Source organism: Phycodurus eques, chromosome 18 (genome assembly GCF_024500275.1).
Source record: "Phycodurus eques isolate BA_2022a chromosome 18, UOR_Pequ_1.1, whole genome shotgun sequence".
Lineage (NCBI taxonomy): Eukaryota > Metazoa > Chordata > Actinopteri > Syngnathiformes > Syngnathidae > Phycodurus > Phycodurus eques.
In genome coordinates, this window is record NC_084542.1 from 18188976 (window position 1) to 18209250 (window position 20275).

Genomic DNA, 20275 nt, shown 5'->3' on the forward strand with positions numbered 1-20275 from the left:
GCGTTAGGAGCTGATTAACCTTACGGTGACCCAAGAGTTGGTCTTTCATTCGCTGACCACCAAGGTGGCGGCGCAAATGGCCGTCACGCGACTGTGGCGGGACTCGTCGTCATCTGGAAACGGGACTACAAACATGTTCTCGTGGAATTCAATATTAGATTATTCTCGAGTTGAATTCGTTCTGTGACCGAGCTCATCAATCAATGTTGCCACTTGAAATGAACTGAAATGCCATTACTCCATTCCAGCCCCCCCAAAACAAAACAAAAAAATCCTTTGGTACACATTTTTAACCGTTTAGTGTCATCGACGAATATGTCGGTCAAGTACATTTTTCAACGGGTAGACATTGAACAGGGTGTCGCCCAGCTAGAAATTCAGGTTTGTAACCCACTGTAATGACGAACAGATCCCTGTGGGTGGCGGCGTTGCATCATTTTGGATTTGAGCCGAGCACAGCTTTTGAGTCGGAGATAAAGATGAGGCGGTGAATCTCAGCTTGTCACGTCGATTACGAGGGAGAATAAATGCCAACACGTCGAGAGTCAGACACACTTGAACAGAGTATGTACATGTACGGTATAAACAGTATGTGTCGCAGTAGCTGGTGGAAAGTGTGTGTCGCGATCGTGAGAAAAGAAGAAGCAATGGCGCTTGGTCACGGAACAACTTCAACTTGTAATTCGAGGTACTATTGATTGCATCCTTTAAGGGCAATCGGTAATCAGAATGTGCCAAAAGTAGGTCAACAAAAACTTTTGCGCAAACGCCACCACCACTTTTCTTTTGTTTAGATTCATGTACAATCGCTGTTAAGGATTTCAAGAGGGTCCCCTTGCTGGAATTAATCATGCGCTTACATTAGATCTTCACATAACAACTGTTCCCTCTCAAATATTTCGTGTCCTAATTGCCTGTCAAGTTATTTCTTAATATAAACAAAACAGACAGAAGAACTGTCTTGCGCACATTTTCCCTGGAAAAGAACTGTCTCCTCACACGATTACGTCGTCAGAACGGATGACGAGCCATTCCGTATTCACCATCGATCATCGTTTGTGTGACGTGAGCGTTCTCGGGTGTTTAGGTTCGCCGTCTTCCTGCTGCCGCGGCGTACTTGCCGTTATCAGCGGCGGTAGTCTAAGCTGGATGTCTGTGTGACGTCTGGGCAAAATCATTTCAGATCTTCTCAAGGCCTGTCCTAAGTCATGTTTAAGGGCGATATCGGCAATTTATATCAGCAGCGGCTTTGCAAAACATCTCAAAAAAATAAAATAAGAGAAGGCCTCGCTTCAGCAGGGTACACACAACGCGGCCAAATTGGAGCATTCCCCTCTCTCGCCTTCAAAGTGAGCAAAGCCCCCGTTATCAAAAAAAAAAAAAAAAAAAAGAACTCAAACAGAAATTTCGAGAGCACAGGTGTCAAACTCAAGGCCCGGGGGCCAAACCTGGCCCGCCAGTTCATTTCATGTGGCCCGCTAAAGCAGATCATCTGTGTCAACTTCCAGGATTATTGCGCAAATTCTCATAAAATAACAAATAGCATTGCTTGATGGTGTGCCGTGACATGTTTGTGAAGTAAAATGAGCGCTTCGGCTCAATAAACGGGAAAGACTGCTCAACTGTTGTCACCCTCGGATCCGCATTTTGCTATTGTTGCAAAGTTGGGACCCACTTTTGTAGAAGTTAAGAACAATAATGCATTTTATTTGTTTCAAAATAGCCATTTCAAATGCGATTGTCACACCGCCAAAAGCATGTGGCTAGCATGGACGGCCGCTAGCGAGAGCCTGAGCAGCACTGTATTTGTCTACAGAGTAAACTGGTGACTTTCCTGTCGCTGATCTAATTTCCCATGTGGGAACTTGGGATGCCTCTGTACCGTAATGGAAAAAACCCAAATCTGAATCAGAACATCACCAATGTAATTTTTTACCCGCTTTGAGGTCTCGACCACCAATTGAGAATCACTGCTTTACAGGATATGACCACCGATACCCAAAATAATACAGAAATTAGTATGCGTAGGGTTTCAATCATTTTTTAGTTATTTTGGTGACTGTCTTGTAAGTGAGTGCGATTTTGACAGTTGTGTAGGTGGCAAATGATACCCAGAGCCACGGGATCCCTGCCAACACAAACCCGTCTCCCATCCTAAAAAACACCCCCATAATCCTTTGCGCCAAACAGGGTATTGGAAGAAGGAGGAGGCGGTTGTTGTGAGTCAGCATAGGCCAGAGGAGGAGGAGGAGGAGAGGGGGGCACTCACCGGCGCCAAGCCGATCCCTACGAACACTTATCTCCTGACTCTCACGACGATAGCGCCCGTCAAAAATAAACGCCAAGACACACATTCAGCCAGCGACTGCTTAAATGGCGGCGCTGTCCAATCGGAAGACGCGTTGCTGGCGATCGTTGCCTTTCAAGATACATATTCAGGGCAAAAGGGTCTTTTGGGTGGTTGGAAGACTTTGAAAATAAGATCACAGCACGACAAAAAGTATTGTTGAGCAAATATAAGCATCCGTACTTCTATACATTATATGAGGCAAACACAAAGAAACCCGAAACGCTGTAATGTTGTATTGGAAAAGTAAATGATAATCGACCACAATTAGTTATCCAAGGTGGCCCCCTAGCGATGGCTCAGAGCAGCGCTGACGCAAAAGACTCCCATCGTTATATTTCCAACACAACAAGCAAATGGTGTATTTGACAGACTGTATTTTTCTCACACTTTTCCAAGCAATTGGCGGTGCACAGCGTCTGCCTGAACGTCGAATCCGCTTCGGAGACGATGACCATAGCAGAGGTCTGCGGAAATGACAACGAGCAATATGAGCGTTGTCTCCTCAGGACTGCACAGCATTTTCGATCCACGACCTTCGCTGATTGACCGCATACATTACGCTCGCGTTCGTCACATTCAACGTACTTAACCATCCCGCGATAAACGCTTATCGTTAACCATTGAGTGGAAGTCAACTTAAGGCTCGGTCAACTACTTCTGCATTGAGCGAGCACAGTTCCAACATGGAAAATTGGTCCAAGGCTGTAAATGTTCAACTTTTACGTTGACGCTAACATCCTGAACACAGGACCTGATGAAGAATCTTACTTATAAGCAACGCAACAACCTCTTGGAGCTCGCTGAGGTCAAAGTGGCTTCATTGCTCCCCTCTACTTCCGCATTGTACCCGCTCTTGCGCTCTCGTCCGCGATTGGTCAAATCCGAGCCCCCCTCTGCGTTGATTGGGTTCTGGGATGTGACGTCACATCTGTATTCACGCTCTGACGCACCTTGTCGACGGTACTGAACTCACTAACACATCAACTCAAAGAATATTTTGACTTCTTCTGTCGCCTTACAGGGACCGACTTGACATTGGCAATTAAGTGCTCCGCTCATTTCATTTTCGCACCAAAGCCTGTTCCTTTTGGTTTTATATGTACCATCCGCACACGGTATGACTTTGAAGCATAGGATGAATACGATTTGGTGACGTCAACAGCTTGAGAGCGCTGTTGTTCGGAAAACTTGTCGCGGATCATACAAGCGGGGTGAACGGAACGGACGCGCGCACACACTCACACACAGAGCGTCTCTGTCTTGACCTCGGTTGAACCCTGACTGAGTCGCCGAACGTGAACAACTCGTCCACCGTTGGAGAACTCGCCTTTAGCGGTAAGTAACAATAATAAGCAATGTACAGTAGGCCTCCGTAAATACGCAACATTGACGTGGAGGTAAAGTTTCAACATTACACGTCCGCGTGTGCTAAAATGTTCGAATTTGGAATTGTAATGCAAAAAGTCAAGTTCCCTGACCGGGAATCGAACCCGGGCCGCGGCGGTGAGAGCGCCGAATCCTAACCACTAGACCACCAGGGACATGCTGTATACAATAGCAGGAATCTTCATGTCTCTCTCTCTTCAATCTCCTCCCTTTTCCTCTAGAGGGCGTCAGAGGTTAGAGACGAGTTTAAGCAAGGATGCATGCGAGGTATGTGCAGCCAGTGATTGGGCTGAAGCTCTGCGTCGTCGGTTGACGTTTCAATACGTTACTGCACGCTCGACTGTGACGTCGCCGTCATGGAGGAGGAGGAGGCCGGCGTGTAACGTCCAAGTGAGTGACCTGTCCCTCCTGGTCCACTAGGCTTTCTATTGTCTTGTCCACAGAGTCGCTACGAGTTAGCAACCACGGCGTTAGCATCACCATCAGCTGGCGAGGCGAGACTGGACCTTGCTCTGTCGCCGTTCGATTCGAGACACAAGCACACTTTGTTGAGGCGGAGCAGGAGGCAGAACTGGGCGTCTGGCCGGCTCGAGGCTTTGTGGAGTTGGAATGAGGTGGTTGTGTGAGCAAACGGTGACCACGCCGATGCGAAGCGAGGAATGTAGCTAGGTGCAAAGGGCTCAAACGTCGCCGGGATTGAACTTTCCTCCCGAATTAACCTCATTATGTAACGTCCCCTTTTCCTTCAGGCTGCATGCAACCCCGGTGTGCTTGGTCGGTTCATAATTGTGTTAATCCCAGCTACAGCGATACAGTACGTCGCAATCATTCATGTTTAATGCAGATGTTTTCCCAAACCAGGAATACTTGCATAATATCAATCTGTATAATTGATCTTTTATTGCACTGAGGATGACCCGAGGGCGTTGACCACCGTCTTTTCCTTTGCAGGACAAGAACGACGCGCGACCGCAGCAGCAGCATCGTGTGAGACGTGTGTTTTGGGGCACACAGCGGGTGAATGCGGTCGGATGTGCGTATGGGTGGCCACCTCCCCTGCAGGCACGTTTAGCACCCCGGTCCGATGGAGAAGAGGGACAGAAAGCCGGGATATTTTGCCAGGTAAGGGGTGCTTTTGTGGTTGTGTTAGCACAGACCCACCCCGAATTGATTAGTGTCAACAGGGCAGCACGGTCAACTCGTCGGTTTACGGTCCCGAGGCCCCGGGTTCCAAGTTCTCACCTCAGGCCGTCTTGCGTGGCGGTAGCGTGTTCTCCCCGCATTCCAAAAAAACATCCAGACATTTGGTTCATTGCAGACTCAATTGTCCACGAGTGTCGTTATTTGTCATTTGTCAATATGCGCTGGGTGATTGGCCGCTGACCGTTCCAGCGTATACCCAACCTTTGGCCCCGAAGTCGGCTGAGATGGACTCCAGCTCGCCACCTCACCTGCGACACTGAAGACGTGCACTTTAGAAACTGCGCCTTACGGAGGGAGGGAAGTCTCTTGACATTAGCACTGAACACTGGACTCGTTCATCTTCAAGTACATTTGCCAACGGCGAGGCGTGGGAGTGGGTTTCGCCCAGCTTTTCTGTGACATTGAGGGTTGTAAACCATTGTGATGACCAACAGATCCCTGAAGGTGGCGGAATTGTATCGCTTTGGATCTGAGATCAGCACAGGTTTGGAGTAGAAGATAAAGATTAGGTGGGAATCTCTGCTTGTCACACGCCAACACGTTGGAAGTCGGACAAGTTCAGGCAACGCATAGATAGACTATGGGTAGGTATAAAAAGTTGGTTTTCCCCGCTTTTGGTCAGAAGCTGGTGTTTTGGGCGAAACCAACCCATGTTCTCCAGCTAAAGAAGGGAAAAAAATAGACGCTAACTTAAAAACGGACGGCGATATCAGGAACTCATTTATTTTTATTTTTTTTAATAAAAGTTAGGTGAATGTGTTAAACGTACAATCCATTTTTGGCGTAAGTGTCAAGCGCTGAGTTTTGGTGCAACTTTTGCGAGACGTCGCAACTATTTTGCATATTTTGCTTAATTCCCCAATGTGAATCTTTTTGCATTTTAAATGTGGCGTTATCAGACTTCCCACCAGCGTTTTGCGTTGTGCGTGCGTCAACGTCCGAAACGTCACGTCAGCACGTTTCCTCACGGTCCGCTTGTCCGGCTGCGTTGACTTGATATTGTCGTCAGCACCTATTGCAGCGCGTCGGCCTTCGACGCGACAGCGGCCGCTCGCCACTTCCGGCGGCTGCCCGAGGAGGATTTGCAAATCGAGTTTCCGCCGCCTCGCCCCGAAAGCCGAGACGCTGAAAGGGGGCGTGAAATTGTCACATTGCGGACAAAGCGAGCCAAAGGCTGATGATAGCGGAGACGGGCCGTGGGCTCGTTGGCGGCTGCCGGCGGGTGCTCGCATGATTGATGATGAGGGGAGGAGAAAGAAATTGGATTCATTTTGTTTCGAATCGCCCGCGACTGGCTGGCAACTCGCCCAAAGTCGGGCGGGATAGGCCGCAGCTCACTCACAACTGTAATGAGAAGAAAATGGAAATGGACGTTCTTCAACTTCTTAAGTCATTCGCTGACATTTATTTGACTGACGAGTTTCTCATATTGCAAGCAGCTATTTCAGAGTATTTTGCCTGATCTTTTAAGACCCGCACGATATTGTGTTCGGTCACAATATTCTCACCCAACCTACTTCTTTCCCCAGAAAAAGAAAGTTTGTCTCTAACCTTTTCTGATCTTCAGTAATCAGCAGTAGAACATAGGTTGGTTTAACCAAAAACAGAAACTCTGTTTTTTGCGAAAATGTTAGGCAGAGCAGTGACTTTGATGCTAATATTTGTTTTACTTTTTTCACACCTCAAACTATACAAATACTAAAACAAGACCGAGAGAGGGCTTTTGAGGGCAAACTAATCATTTATTTCCAGATATACAACAGAAAATGTGCCACGACTCACCGCTCGGCTCGAGTATAACGGCTTTTTTACGTGGCCGTTCGTCATTCGCGCCATGAACTGCGTCATCTTTTCTCACAATCTAGACACACACTCCGTTTATGCCCTACGTATTCGTACTCTGTTCAAGTGTGAGGTACCTCAACTTGTCCAACTTCCAACATGTTGCATTTCTCTCCCTCGTAATGGTCGTGACAAGCCGAGATTCACCGCCTAATCTTCATCTTCTACTCCAAGGCTGCGCTGATCTCAAATCCAAAGCGATGCAACACCGCCCTCGACAGGGATCTGTTAGTCATTACACTTGTTTACAAACTGGAATTTGACATGTGAGCTGGGTGCGACCTTCCACGCCTGCCCGTTGAAAATCGTACGTGACGAATAGATTTGTCGATGGCAGTAAACAGTTGGATTCTTGTTGACGAATACAAATGACGTCCACGACAGTGAATGAAGGAGTGGATGGTTCGTTTCAATCTAGGAGTCCTTCATTGTTAGCTGACATAGTCAAGCCGCGGTTAGCGCGTTTGCTTCACAGTTCTGAAATTTCTGGTTGAAATCTCGCCTGCGGCCTTTTTCTCCGGGTACCCTGGCTTCCTCCTACATCCCAAAAACATCCTTTCGAAGTTACTTCAAGTCTAAATAGTCCAATAGGTGTGATTGTGAGTGTCAATGGTTGTCGCATGACTCATTCATAAGATTACCCAAGGCTGTGAAAACATTGTAACCAATTAAAAATGGGAGTTGGATTTCAGCGTGGCAGTGTAGTGACTCAAAGTGGGCTCCAAAAAGAGTCTTCAAGTATTTTCTTTTAAGAGTAAGGAAATCGACTAAATCCCACCATAGACTCTGTCGGATGCCGCGGTGAGCAATCGCCTGCCATAAAATGAAAGACGTGTCAACGTTGCATTTGTTCCAGAGTGAACTGCAGTCATTGGTTGTTTTTGATGCTTCTGTTCGAAAAGGGCCATAAATGCTCCTTCTAACACATTCACCTTCACAATTAAGCCTATTTGCAGCAGTATTTGTGTTCTACAAGTTGGTCGGGGGACACGGAGGGAGAGAAGGGGAATTTTCAGGAAATAGCCTCCAGTGAAACAGATGGCATTGTCGGGAATGTGTGTGCAGATTCCTCAGCTGAGACACACACACACACACACACACACACACCAAAGTGAAAGTGGCAACGGCAGCCCGGGGCGATGGGAGAGGCTTTATCGACCCCATCTGGCCTCTCCATTAAGAAGACTTGGGATGCTCTTCTTTGTTTTCTTTTCCAAGCGTCGTCAGCCCGACCGGTGAAAGCTTTTGATCAATCGGTTTGGACTTATCCCAGCCTAGTAGTTCCATAAATGTGGCTTTCCATTATCTCGAAGTGGTGCGCTAACCTGCCTCGACGCGGTTTGCAGCTTACGCGCTCCCCAAAATGATAGCCTTGCGTCACTCCCTCGCCTGTGTGTGATAACAATAAACACGGGTTACCATAGAAACCTAGCACTGGCGCCGCAAATTAGAGAGCTCTGGAAACGCCATGACGTGTATCCTTTTTTTGCCGTTTGAGTAACTTTAAGCCTCGTTGATTAGTTAGCTAGCTAGTTACTTAAAGAGAGAATGCGTATTCGGCATGACAGATTTCTTTTGAGGGGTAGCTCCCGGGCCAGAGAAAAACTGGAATTATTGTGGAGATGCAAATAAAAGTGTGGATTGTGTTTTGCCCTTTGAGTAAATTCAGCTGTGTTGGTTACTTAGCTAACGAGTTGAACAAAAACTGCCTTCACTGGCAAAGAATAACTCGGAAGTGGTAAGTTAGCTCAAATATATTGCTATGAAAGTGTCTTTTTTTAATGCTATGTTTGTCTGTCAGGCTGAAGAGGCGGAGACAGCTCAAGCAGAGCCAATTGGAGAAAACCGCCAACGAGCGCGGCGCGGCGGTCATCGCCTGTCCGGACCTTCCAAAGGACAGCGAAGCCAACAAGAAGGCCAGCCTGCCGAGAACAACGACCGCAAAGACAGCTGCCGGCTCAGGTAGCCAGCCGTCAATCACATCAAGAGCACACTTGAGGGCTTTGCAGACACTTTCGTAACGGCCATTAGAAATCACTGAACACTAACTAGCTTGCTGTCCCAAATTGGATTTGTTAAATTTCTACCTCTGTTGCTCTTTCTTTCACTTGATTATCAGCTGACTGAAAAGCAGCACAGATGTCTTGTGTTCTTGGAGCCATTTGCTGGTATTACCTCATCGGGAAGTTGCGTAACCCGTATCCTGCACTGTGTTGTAATTACTACAGGATTCCACTTTTTAGCCAACGGATGCCCGTAAGCAACAATCTGACAGCGAAGGCAATTATGTTGCTCAGATTGGATTTATTTGAATTATTGATGTATTTATTTATTTTTTAAATGCATTGGGAGTGTTCTCTTATTGATGGATACATTGGTTTGCATCAAAGCTCTATTACGAGCATTTTTAATGTAGTGTACAGAACGAAGGGGTTAAGTTCAGGGGAACATCAGGAACTTTTTGCCCCTTGAAAACTGATTGTCACCAGGGCGGGGGGGGGGTTGATAATCGAACTTGTGTAGGGGGGCAACACACACCCTGAACTGGTCGCCAGCCAATCGCAGGGCACATAGAAACAAACAACCGTCCGCACTCACATTCAGACCTACGGGCAATTTAGAGTCTTCAATTAACCTCACACGCATGTTTTTGGGATGTGGGAGGAAAGCGGAGTGCCCGGAGAAAACCCACGCAGGCACGGGGAGAACGTGCAAACTCCACACAGGCGGGGCCGGATTTGACCCCACGACCTCACAAATGTGAGGAAGATGTGCTAACCAGTCGTTCACCGTGCCGCCCTGTTATAAATGATATAAATACGAATTGTTCAGTGCTACGGTGTGAGGCCGGGAGTGTAACTATTATCATGATTATCACTAAGACTATTCTCACTATTATCGCAATGGATGCCCGCAGCGTTTCCTATCGTTGACCTCATCCAGTATGGCAACGCGCTCACGACGCTCGGATAAAGGTTTGCGCTTCAGCGATTATTACGCGCAAGTGGAGTGCAGTGGCTCCAGTGTGTGTTGAAGCGGCAGTTGTCTTGGATGCAGAGTGCTTTCTAAAAGCCTCGTCGTGCCTCTCCCGTCTCGGTGGAGGAGGAGGAGGCGGAGCAAGGGAGGGAGCGCTCTGCTAACGGCTTCTGTGTGTCTGTTGGCAAGAAGCAAATGCAGACTGCGGACTTTGTCAAGGGTCAAATAGTGAGTGAGCATGATAACTGTGTGTGTGTGTGTGTGTGTGTGGGGGGGGGGGGGCGGTTAGAAATGTAGAAGTTTACATAAAGGGAGCCAGCAACTCCTGGTACTGGATCACAGGGCGGAGCATTCACAGGCTCTGTTTATCTTGAAATCATCTGTTTTTCATGTCAGAATGATTGTGTTAACAGCACGGTGATTGAGCGGTCAGCAGGTCCGCCTCACAGTTGTGAGGTTCTGGGTTTGAGTCTCGGTTCCGGCCTACTTGTGCGACTTCTCACCGACAGCTCATCCGTTCCTAATATTACCGAGGCGCTGAACAAATTGTACTCAATTCAGAACATGAGTTGGATTTTAGTGTGTCAGCCTCGTGACACAAGGTGGGCGACAGAAAGACCCCAAGTATTTTCCTTTCGAAGCCACTTTCAAATCTGTGGAAATCGACGAAATCCCACCCCATAATAAAGATGTAAACGTGTTAAAATTGCATTCATCTTGCTGTTACCTGCACTCATTGCTTTTTTTTTTTTTTTTTTTTTGCTGTTTCTGTTGGAAAAGAGCCATAAAGAGGACAAGCTCTGGAGTTGTTGGAATCTACAATAACAATGTGGACAGTATTCAGCATTTTTACCAATTAAGGAATGCTTTAACGTTGATAAACGCTTTCTGCAATGATGTTGGGGGAATGGAATCTTTATCAGTTGAATAGGGGTGGGGGGAAGAATTAGTAATATTACGAGAGCCTCGCAAAGTTACCACGCCTTAAGATGAGCCCTTCATCTGTTTGAAGTCAAATTAAAACGTAAAATATGCGCTGGTTTTGTTTGCATGTGTCGGCAGTGCGAGCGAGCGAGCGAGCGCAACGGCTTGTTTCTTCAGTGTTGCCAACTTAACAACAAGACTTCCACAAGCGTTCGAGGAACTATTTTTTCAGAAAAGCAAATAGCAACGATACCAAGGGCCGGTGTGGCCATTTTAGAACGCCTCGTTGTTGCGGTGCTGAAAAAAACCGCGATGACCCGGTGGGGTATATTTTTTTCATCGGCTATATTTTCGCAGCTCAAACATGTATTCATGTGTAGGCGTAGGAAAGATGCCAGCGCGAAGTAGCGTCCATTTTTCTGGGTCGTAGCAGTGGTATTTGATTGACAGTTAACAATTGGGGTTGAGGGGGTGGGGTTTCAGCACATGCAGCGGACACGCCCACAGCGTTTGAGAGTGGCGTGAACGACTTGATTGATTTTTAATGTGCGTCACATTTACAAGAGTTATTTCTACTTTACTGGGATTTTGTTCTACTCCATGAAGGGATCTCCTTTCAATTAAAAGAAAGACATGACTTCTGACTACAAGGTATTATTTAGGCTTCGAATCGATTGTAGCTGGAATCAAACCTCTTGTTTGAGCAGTGAACGCAATTACGCAACTATTAAGTCCATTCGGTGTTCAATTGTGTGTTGTCATCAGTCTTCAATGTTGTCTCCCTGGCAGCTGATGGCTGTAAGAGTAATAACCCGGCGAAGGGGGAGAAGCGGAGACCGCCAGGGACAGTGGAGTTTATCGTGAGTATGCCGAACAACTAACGCCAACGGGAAAGCTGTTGTTGACACGCGCGACTGAATTCCGTCCAGGCGGGACCGAATGATTCCCTCAACAGCATCGCCCTCAACTTCAACGTCACCCCAAACAAGCTGGTCCAGCTCAACAAGCTCTTCTGTCACAGCGTCTACCCCGGTCAGGTGAGAAGCCGATCACCTGCAGTCTCCCGGCTCGGACTGAACTGGGAGACCGACGTCGTTGTCCTTCGCTATCGCAGAAGCTGTTTGTCCCTGACGTGAGCAGGGCGGAATTCAAGTCTCAGACTGACTCGGACCCGGCCCCCACGAACGGTTCCGCTGTGGAGACCGCTCAAGTAAGTCGAAAAGTTTTCTACTGGGATTTGTTCCTTTCACCACTTCCTGTTGCGCCTCAATAAAGGGAACTCACTCGGACAGTTTCACAGTAGTTTTGCAATGAGAATGTTCAACTCACTCCAATGGAAATGTGAAATACGTACAGAACGTGTCTCTCTGACGGGAATGCGATCGTGATTGTCTCTGTCCGCTCTTGTAATCGATTGTGTAGCCGTACCTAATGAAGAGGCCGGTGCGGTGTCAATCACCGGGGCGGCCGACGCCGTTCTTTATTCCGCCGCGCACGGCGTTATCGAACGTCCTGTTACAGTTGTACCATTAATTGAACCATTTTTTTCCCCAAAATGGATTCATGAAATAATAACAACGTGGTCAAATCTAATGTTCTAACCTTTGGCCTCCAGGACGGCAGTCCAAACCGCAGGTCAGCGCGGTCCATCCGACGTCAGCTCTCCCCAAATTCCGAGGACGACGGCCCGGCGACGGTGAAATTCATCAAAATGAGCTGCAAGTACTTCACTGATGGAATGGTGAGGAGTGGAACTCGATGATCTTCCAGAACGGGTGCTGACGTACTTTGCTTTCCAGTGTAAAGTAACCATGTGATAAATGGACCTCCAAAATCACTGCCAATATGGAGAATAGCTTCTCCTTCGTTGCCGTGGCAACCCTTGCATCATCTACTTTCATGGTCTGTGTTGTTGGAGCGCTCGTACGAACGGGTGACGTTTATTTCCAACCATAATCGAAAGCGGCAACAAGTTCTGTTAGCGTTTAGCCTGTGCATTTTACTATTGGAATCAAATGCTCTCCCACTAGATGGCAGAAGGTACAAAATGAACCTGTACGCGTTGCCGTTCTCACGCTAGAGTTCGAGCTTTGTGTTCACCTAAACGAGCCCCCATTTTTCACTGAGCATAAATATTTCTGGCATTTTTGTTTGGTGGCGTGCCGTGACATTTTCCTCATGTCAAATATCTCCAGAAAGGTTGGCAAAACCGGACGAAGAGACAGACTTGAAAAGCAATAAAAGGTAGTGACGTTACGATGTGACGTTACGTCTCCCTGTGCAGGGCGTGGTGGGCGGCGTCCTGATCGTGACGCCCAACAACATCATGTTCGACCCGCACAAGTCGGACCCGCTGGTCATCGAGCACGGCTGCGAGGAGTACGGCCTCATCTGCCCCATGGAGGAGGTGGTCTCCGTGGCGCTCTACGACGACGTGTCGCGCATGAAGCTGAAGGACGCGCTGCCGTCGTAAGCCAACCCCCAACCGCCTCGCCGACGCAAAGGCAGCACTTCACGCGCATGTCAGATGCCCAAACGCGCTGTCAACTTTACCGAGCAAACGCGGATGATCGGAAGCTGGCTCAAATCTGTGGATCCAACAAAGCTCAGTGCAGCTCTGCTCACCTTTTGGCTTTGACATATCCAGTGTCGTCTGGCTGTCACTTGGAAATTGTGAATCTTCACCCAGCCTCGCTCTCATGTCATTGACTGAGAAAGTCAGTGGGCGCGGTTGTTACCGTATGTAAATTCGTCCCCCTGTGGTGTCGCAGTGGGCTAATTTGGAAGGCCTCGCAAACGGACATTTTCAGGTATCGGCAGCTAACAAATAATCGACTTTGTTGTCTAATTTCACGCTTGTATGCAATTTGTATACAAGCAATTAAAAAGTAAATTTTCCACAACATGACCCTTTTAAGCATGTCCTCCTTTAATCATCTCCATGGAGAACTTTTTGTATGTACTTGTTAGACGTCATACCTTGTGTGTGTGTTTTTTTTTTTCCACCCCCCCCCCCCATTTCCGTTCTGTGCCATTCTGGTCATGTGTCATTTCTCTTGGGCCTTATTTCCGTTTTTGTTGTTGTTTTGTTTTCCCCTTTGCATGTTCATCCTCACTTGACCCCGCCTCCGCAGCGACCTACCCCGGGATCTGTGTCCTGTCTACAGGCCCGGCGAGTGGGAGCAGCTGCCCTCGGAGCGAGACCTGAACCCCTTCAGCCGCTACGAAGCGCCGGACGCCAAGCGGCCCGTCATCCTGGACGACCTGGAGTCGGCCCTCTCGGAAACGGGTGAGAAGTCTCTTCGTCCCGTTTCGAACGCGAGAAGCAAACGTAGAGCAGACCGTCTCGTCCGATCGCAGTCAGCACGGAAGGAGAGCAGACCGACAAGTCTCCCTCAGACGAAGGCTTCACTGAGCTGGAGCCCACCGTCAACGGGAGCGCGGAAGAAGCGGAGGGAACTTCCACCAAGACGCCCGACGGCGCCCGAAGACCGCGAGGCGAGGGGGACGCCCGGGACGAGTCGCCGCTTTGCCCAACTGAAGGGAAGCCGGATGACGACGAGGACGAAGGCTTGGCCCGGAACAGCTCCGTCGAAGACGGCGAGTCCGTCCGGTCGTCCTCGGAGACGGCCGGGCTGCGCGAAGAAGCGACGAGCAAAGAGGAGACTTCGGAAGTCGCGGAGCTCCGAAAGCGCGAGACGGCGACGCCGGACGGGTGGCGGCAGAGCTACGACGCCGAGGTCAAGTCGTGGCTGAAGGAGAGGATTCAGGCTCCGATCCAAGGTAGCTACACTATACATGTATATTAACTATGCGGCTGTATTTCAATAACTCTCGATATAGTCGAAGACTAGTTGGGTCCAGGGACCCAACGTTTATGCCCCTCTAAAAGTCTCATTATCTTGTGAGCGTTATATATTGCAGTATAGTTTCTGTAGTTCTGTAGAAAATGTTTTGTTGTTCGAAAAAGACTCGATTGGTGCATTGACGTCAGAGTTTGGTGATATGTCACAACCGCGTCAGAGCTTTTAACTGGCTCTTTTAACTGACTTGCGCCAGTCCCCGCATACCGTTCGTACACTACACGACAAATGATATTGACATAATCGTTTCTCGCCAATTATTTTGCGGACCCCTGGCGCTCTGGCGGCCATTGCGGTCGACAGCCTACAATGTTTCGTGAATGTTTGCGTGCGCACAGTTAGCGAGCGGTTGCGGTTGGCACATCCGGGTTCTGAGGTCGGCGGTTCGAATTCGAGCTCGGCCTTCCTGTGAGGAGTTCGCGTGCACTCTCCGTCCGTGTTCGACGGCCTCACCGAAGCGTCTTTCTGTGCGTAGACATGCTCTTCTCCTCCGAGGAGAAGAGCAGGAACCCGCCCATGTTCCTCTGCTTCCGAGTGGGAAAACCAATGAGGAAGTCCTTCGCCAGCGGGATGACGTCCAGCCCGGCGCACTCCTTCGGAAGCGTGGGAAAGCAACCCGAGTACTGGTTTGCCGTGCCGCAGGAGAGGTGAGTTGGTGCGTTTATCGTTGAGCTGTCACAAAAGTAACACAAAAAAAACCTAGCTGGTCACAAAAAGCTGGGTTTCTCCGCCTTTTGGTCAGAAACTGGTGGTTTTGGTGAACGCAACCCATGTTCTACTTCTGATTACTAACAAACGGAAAAAGCTAAAAGCAAACTTCTCCGCAGTCCAAATGCGCTACAGCAGCTGACAATCGAGGGAATTCTGCTTGAAGACGGCTGGCCGTGAATGAATTTGAATTGGCGAAGTTGATTTGACATCCGAGTAAATTGAGTCACAAGCTCGGTGAAGGAAAAAACTCAACCGGCCAAATAATGATCATCTCGTCTCAATTGAGTCACAAATTGACGCGTCTCGTTGAACACAAAGCGATCGATCGCTCTGCGGTATGAGTGGCAACGGGTGGACACGCGGATGCCTCCTCCTATTTGTTGTGCATCCATTTGAATTTTTGGGGAAATGAAATGGACTAAAAGTGCCACTTTGGAGACTCCAATAATTGACGTGTGTGTGTGTGTGTGTGTGTGTGCGTGCGTTTGCTTCAGAGTGGACCACCTGTACGCCTTTTTCGTCCAGTGGTCTCCCGACGTGTACGGCAAGGAGGCGCGGGAGCAAGGCTTCGTGGTGGTGGAGAAGGACGAGCTGGACATGATCGACAATTTCTTCGGCGACCCCGCCTCGTGCAGCTGGGAGGTGAAGGAAATGATAATCATACAACACACGCACGTTGCTCACTATATTCGGTACACCCGCGCAATCCGTGTGTGTGTGTTTTAGTGAAAACATTTTTCCAGTTTTCCCTCACTTTAATCAAAATCTATCTACAATTATAGTATACTTGATTATTCTGGTCGTAAAAAAATACATTTCATCAGTTTTTCCATTTGTTTAAAAAAAAAAAAAATGAATTAGAAGCTTCAGTGTTTGCCATTTTCCAAATCGCTGGATTGGTTTGCAGATCATCACAATCGACGAGGCCAAGCGGAGGCAGAGTTTCGGCAGCTGCGACGGCGAACCGGCAGCGGACGGCCTGCCGATATTGAGCGACGGCAGCGATCTGCTGCAGGACACGCACGTGGAGAAGGTACGGCGTGTTCGCTATCACATTCTGGCAACGGCCGTTGACCGTGGTGAAAATCCGTGCTATACGGACCACATCGAACGCCTTTTTTTTTTTTTTTTTTTTTTTAAATATAAAACCCTTCCCCACACGCTTTAACTCATTCACCGCCACTGACGGCCGTTGATTTCAGATATCCATGTTAACGTGGAGGACCGTTAGAACACATTTCAATGTATAAAATACACTTTTGAACGTAGTTTTTAGCATCTTCTCAAGCTTTCACTGTCAAAAAGGGGAACGTCGTCTCAAATCGCTTTGAGGAAAGGAAATGAAGACATTTGCTTGCTCGAAGAAGAAGCGAAACGTGCTTGCTGCGAGCTGTTTATTTGTCTCTCCCAGTTGACGTTTACTGTAAAATGGACCCGAAAACAAAAGAGAATGTTACCAAAATGTGCAACCAAACCACTAAAGTCCGCTAGCTTAATGCTAACATAATGCAAAACGCCATAGACAGGCTAAGTGAAATTAGCCTCGGTAGCACGTTGATTCCAAACGAGAGCCTGACCGATACGGGATTTTGGGGGGTTTTGCTAATCCTGATATTGGGGGCTACAAAAAGACCATATCCGATATATCCGCCGATAGTTGTTGTCGTCGTTAGCAGTTTATTTCGAACATGTACTCCAACAATAAGAAATAATTACAATCCTGCACTAGATCTGTTTGGAAAAGAAACACATGAAAAATGAAACATGCATACAGTATAGTTTAATACTACATATCTGAAAAGGAGTGGGAGGAAGTCAAATTTATTTACTCCCACCACTTTTTCACAAGTAATTAGATATCCTCCTTATTATAATGTAAAGAGCAATTTACTGAATTTACGGAAATCTTAACCATACAAGACATCAATTAGTAATTATATATGCTCCTTATTAGCGTAATCTAAACAGTAATTAACTGAATGTATTCTAATGTATTAGCAATAATGTTAACCTTACAAGACATCAATTCATTGCAAAAATACGTATTCATGTCTGTATTTCTAAATAATACCCAACATATGATTCAAGACAAAGAAGCAGAACACTGCTAAATTCAAATAAGCACGTTTCCGAACTTCTTGCTGGGTACAACTTGGTCCGACGCCAAAAGGCGTACAACGCTAAACTTGTGCTACGCGGCTCGAACAAAGGATGACGCGCGACATAGCGAGGTCGACTGCGGTCCCACCTAACGCCAGCGTTTTCCCCGCGCCGCCGTCCAGCTGGCCTGCCGCCTGCCGGCCCGCGTGCAGGGTTACCCGTGGCGGCTGGCGTACAGCACCGTCAAGCACGGCACCAGCCTCAAGACGCTCTACCGGAACCTGCTCGACGTGGACGGTCCGGTCCTGCTGGTCGTCAAGGATCTGGACCGCCGGGTACGTAAAGCCCGCAACACGATCGGGTACACGTACGAAAGCCGTTTTGGTTGAATTTGAAGCCCTGTTCTGACATTGTCCCGAACATCGAAGAGCCGGTTTTAGCGCCGAATGTGACGTGTTCCCAGATCTTCGGGGCCTTCTCCACTCATCCCTTCAAGATAAGCGAGCACTGTTACGGCACCGGCGAGACCTTCCTCTACAGCTTCTGCCCCGAGATCAAGGTCGAGGCTCGTCGTTTTCGGTTTTTGCCATTGATTCGCATCGGCGCGTCGTTGCACGTTGAAGCCATCTTTGACTGTTCGTTGACGGCCCGTTTGCAGGTGTACCGCTGGACGGGAGACAACTCGTACTTTGTCAAAGGCAATATTGACTCGCTGCAGATGGGAGGAGGCGGGTACGTCCGCTATTTCACAGCATTGCTTCATAACGGCAAATACAGTCGCGCTCCAAATGATCAATACGCAGGGAAAGTGAAATTTGATTGGTCAAACATTAAATTCATACCCCCATTTGTTTTCATCGCGGGGTTTTACACAGAAAAGGATCGAGATTCCTAGTTTGATCCTTAGCATTTGAAACAATTGAATAATTGAGTAGCGGCACGGTGGAAAAAATCTAAATCTTGGCCTTATTTATTTCCCTCAAATAAATGAATACAAAATTCAAATAAATACTGTATAATAATCATGATTCGGTGATAGAGCATTTAATTGTATTTGAGTTTCATAATAAGATTTTTATACCGGTGCCTAGTGATAATGTATCAGTATCATAACATTTCAATTCAAATCAAGACGTCGTCGTAAGGTTAATTGCGACCTCTTTCAGGTGAGGCGTTTCTTTGTCCTTTTCCAAGAGAACGGACAACCCTTTTGTCGATTAGTCGAGAGGCGGCATGAATTCGACGCTTTTTTTTGCCCGTCGTCATCGTGGCCTTTCTGTCGCCGTAGCGGTCAACTGGGTCTGTGGCTGGACGCCGAGCTGTACCGGGGCACCACCACCAGATGCGCCACCTTCGACAACCGGCCGCTCTCGGGCCGCCAGGACTTCAACATCCACAGTCTGGAGGTGTGGACCTTCGAGTAGCTCCCGCCGCCTCGCGGACGTTTCCGCGTTCGCCAACATTTCGAGCACCGCCCGACACGACGCTTCTAAGGTTCTGCGAGGCCCCGACCGCGGGCCGTTTGCCGTCGCTCTCTGTTCGTTAGCTGCGTGCTGACTGCCTTTGTGCCGCAGTGTTGTGAAGAAGAACATGTGGAGCTTGTTGGAGGAACAAGGTGCCCCCCCCCCCCCACACACACAGAGCTTTAGGTCAAACCAGTGTTTCCCCGTCCCTTTGTCGAGGCTCGGGATGCATTTTATGTTTGAAAAACTGCACGGCACATCACCAAATCGTCACAAAAAAAGCTTATGTAGTGAATCCCGGTTGACTGCAGGCGTGTACGTTTACGAATCACGGCAAGTGAAAAATTGAGACCATATAAAAAACATTTCTTAAATGGTTTACTCTTCACATTAGTTGTAGTTATTAAGAAGTTTCAAAAGAATATGAAGTGGTGTAAAAGTGAAATGAATCATTTTACTGTGGTTGGGAATCACTGGGTTGAACCTAAAGGCTGTTGTATGAATGTACAACTCGTAACTACTTAGCAAGTTTGTCAATTTAAAGAAAATGGAAGCTGGGATTTGTCCTTTTCACGTTGGATTTGTTGAATAATTGTTTACAAATTGTGCACTTGCTCTCATTTTCAGTCTGACTGAGAGAGCCTGTTAACTTTCATTTCACGTATTCTTTGCGCCACAATTTCTTTCGCCGACCAAATATTTTTCATTTGCTCTATTTTATATGATTTCAAGTTGTTGTTTTTGGGTTTTTTTACATTTTGACGACCAATGCTATTTTTTTACGCTTGTACTTTTATAGTGCTTTACAATATATTATATATTTTGTGAGTGACGCAAGCTAACAAGCACTATACAAAAGATTACATCCCCCCCCCACTCCTATTCAAAGGCGTTTTAAAGGAGGAGAATCATTGGCTTGTCACTTTGCACTAGACGGGGAATTAAAAGGCATGTAAAGTACATCAATAAATTATTACTGCAAGTTGTCCCAACACCACTACAAAAAGGGAACCCGCCGAGTGTCGCTGCACTCTTCGCATACCACTAAACAACAAAACTACATTTCATGTGTATCTGACATTGCGCATGGATATACTGTACAATCATATATGCTGTGCCATAGCAATGCAGATGATAGCGAGTAGTGTGTACATGAGCCATTGTGTTGTAGTTGTTACTGTGAATGCGCCCGAAGTATTAACATTTTTGTGAATTCAAAAGCGCTGTCTTCTGTGCTTGAGGATCTATTTATTGTTGTTAATTGCAACTACATTTAAACAGGAATAAATGTTGCATACATATGTAAATTTTCCAGTTGTGTTTGGTGTCAGTTGTGAGTGCTAAACATCGCCAGTGTGAAATATGTGTACAGGGTTAGAAAAACCAACACAGGCAGCGTTTTGTCTGCGGCAAAGTTCAGAAAGGAAATATCATTATAATATTTATTTTTTGTCAAG

The 20275-nt window shown here is 47.5% G+C and overlaps 1 protein-coding gene and 1 non-coding gene across 8 annotated transcripts; one reads left to right on the top strand and one right to left on the bottom strand.

The window, feature by feature from the left end:
• Nucleotides 1–3819: 3819 nt before the first annotated feature.
• Nucleotides 3820–3891, bottom strand: trnae-cuc (transfer RNA glutamic acid (anticodon CUC)). Its single transcript has one exon. It is a non-coding gene; the product is annotated as a tRNA-Glu (tRNA).
• A 111-nt stretch (nt 3892–4002) lies between these two features.
• On the top strand, nt 4003–20106 carry LOC133417286 (nuclear receptor coactivator 7). Of its 7 annotated transcripts, XM_061704924.1 has the most exons (18): nt 4134–4405; nt 4486–4550; nt 4688–4858; nt 8583–8743; nt 11471–11541; nt 11611–11718; nt 11796–11891; nt 12297–12422; nt 12966–13150; nt 13816–13970; nt 14042–14464; nt 15020–15191; nt 15750–15897; nt 16163–16288; nt 17538–17690; nt 17819–17914; nt 18014–18087; nt 18644–20106. In XM_061704924.1, the coding sequence occupies exons 3-18, from the start codon at nt 4821–4823 to the stop codon at nt 18777–18779; spliced, it is 2268 nt and encodes a 755-aa protein (XP_061560908.1). In that variant the 5' UTR covers nt 4134–4405; nt 4486–4550; nt 4688–4820; the 3' UTR covers nt 18780–20106. The 7 variants fall into 7 exon arrangements, with proteins under 7 accessions (XP_061560905.1, XP_061560908.1, XP_061560911.1 ...); XM_061704921.1 differs by lacking the exons at nt 4134–4405; nt 4486–4550 and adding an exon at nt 4003–4126; XM_061704927.1 differs by having other exon boundaries at nt 4134–4550; nt 13849–13970.
• Nucleotides 20107–20275: the final 169 nt, after the last annotated feature.

Bases quoted from the DNA above. Each gene is read 5' to 3' on its own strand.
- LOC133417286 (XM_061704921.1), top strand. From the start codon at position 4,821: ATGGAGAAGAGGGACAGAAAGCCGGGATATTTTGCCAG. The intron at 8,744-11,470 runs GTAGCCAGCCGT...TCTCCCTGGCAG, and splicing joins AAAGACAGCTGCCGGCTCAG to CTGATGGCTGTAAGAGTAAT. The intron at 11,892-12,296 runs GTAAGTCGAAAA...TTTGGCCTCCAG, and splicing joins CCGCTGTGGAGACCGCTCAA to GACGGCAGTCCAAACCGCAG.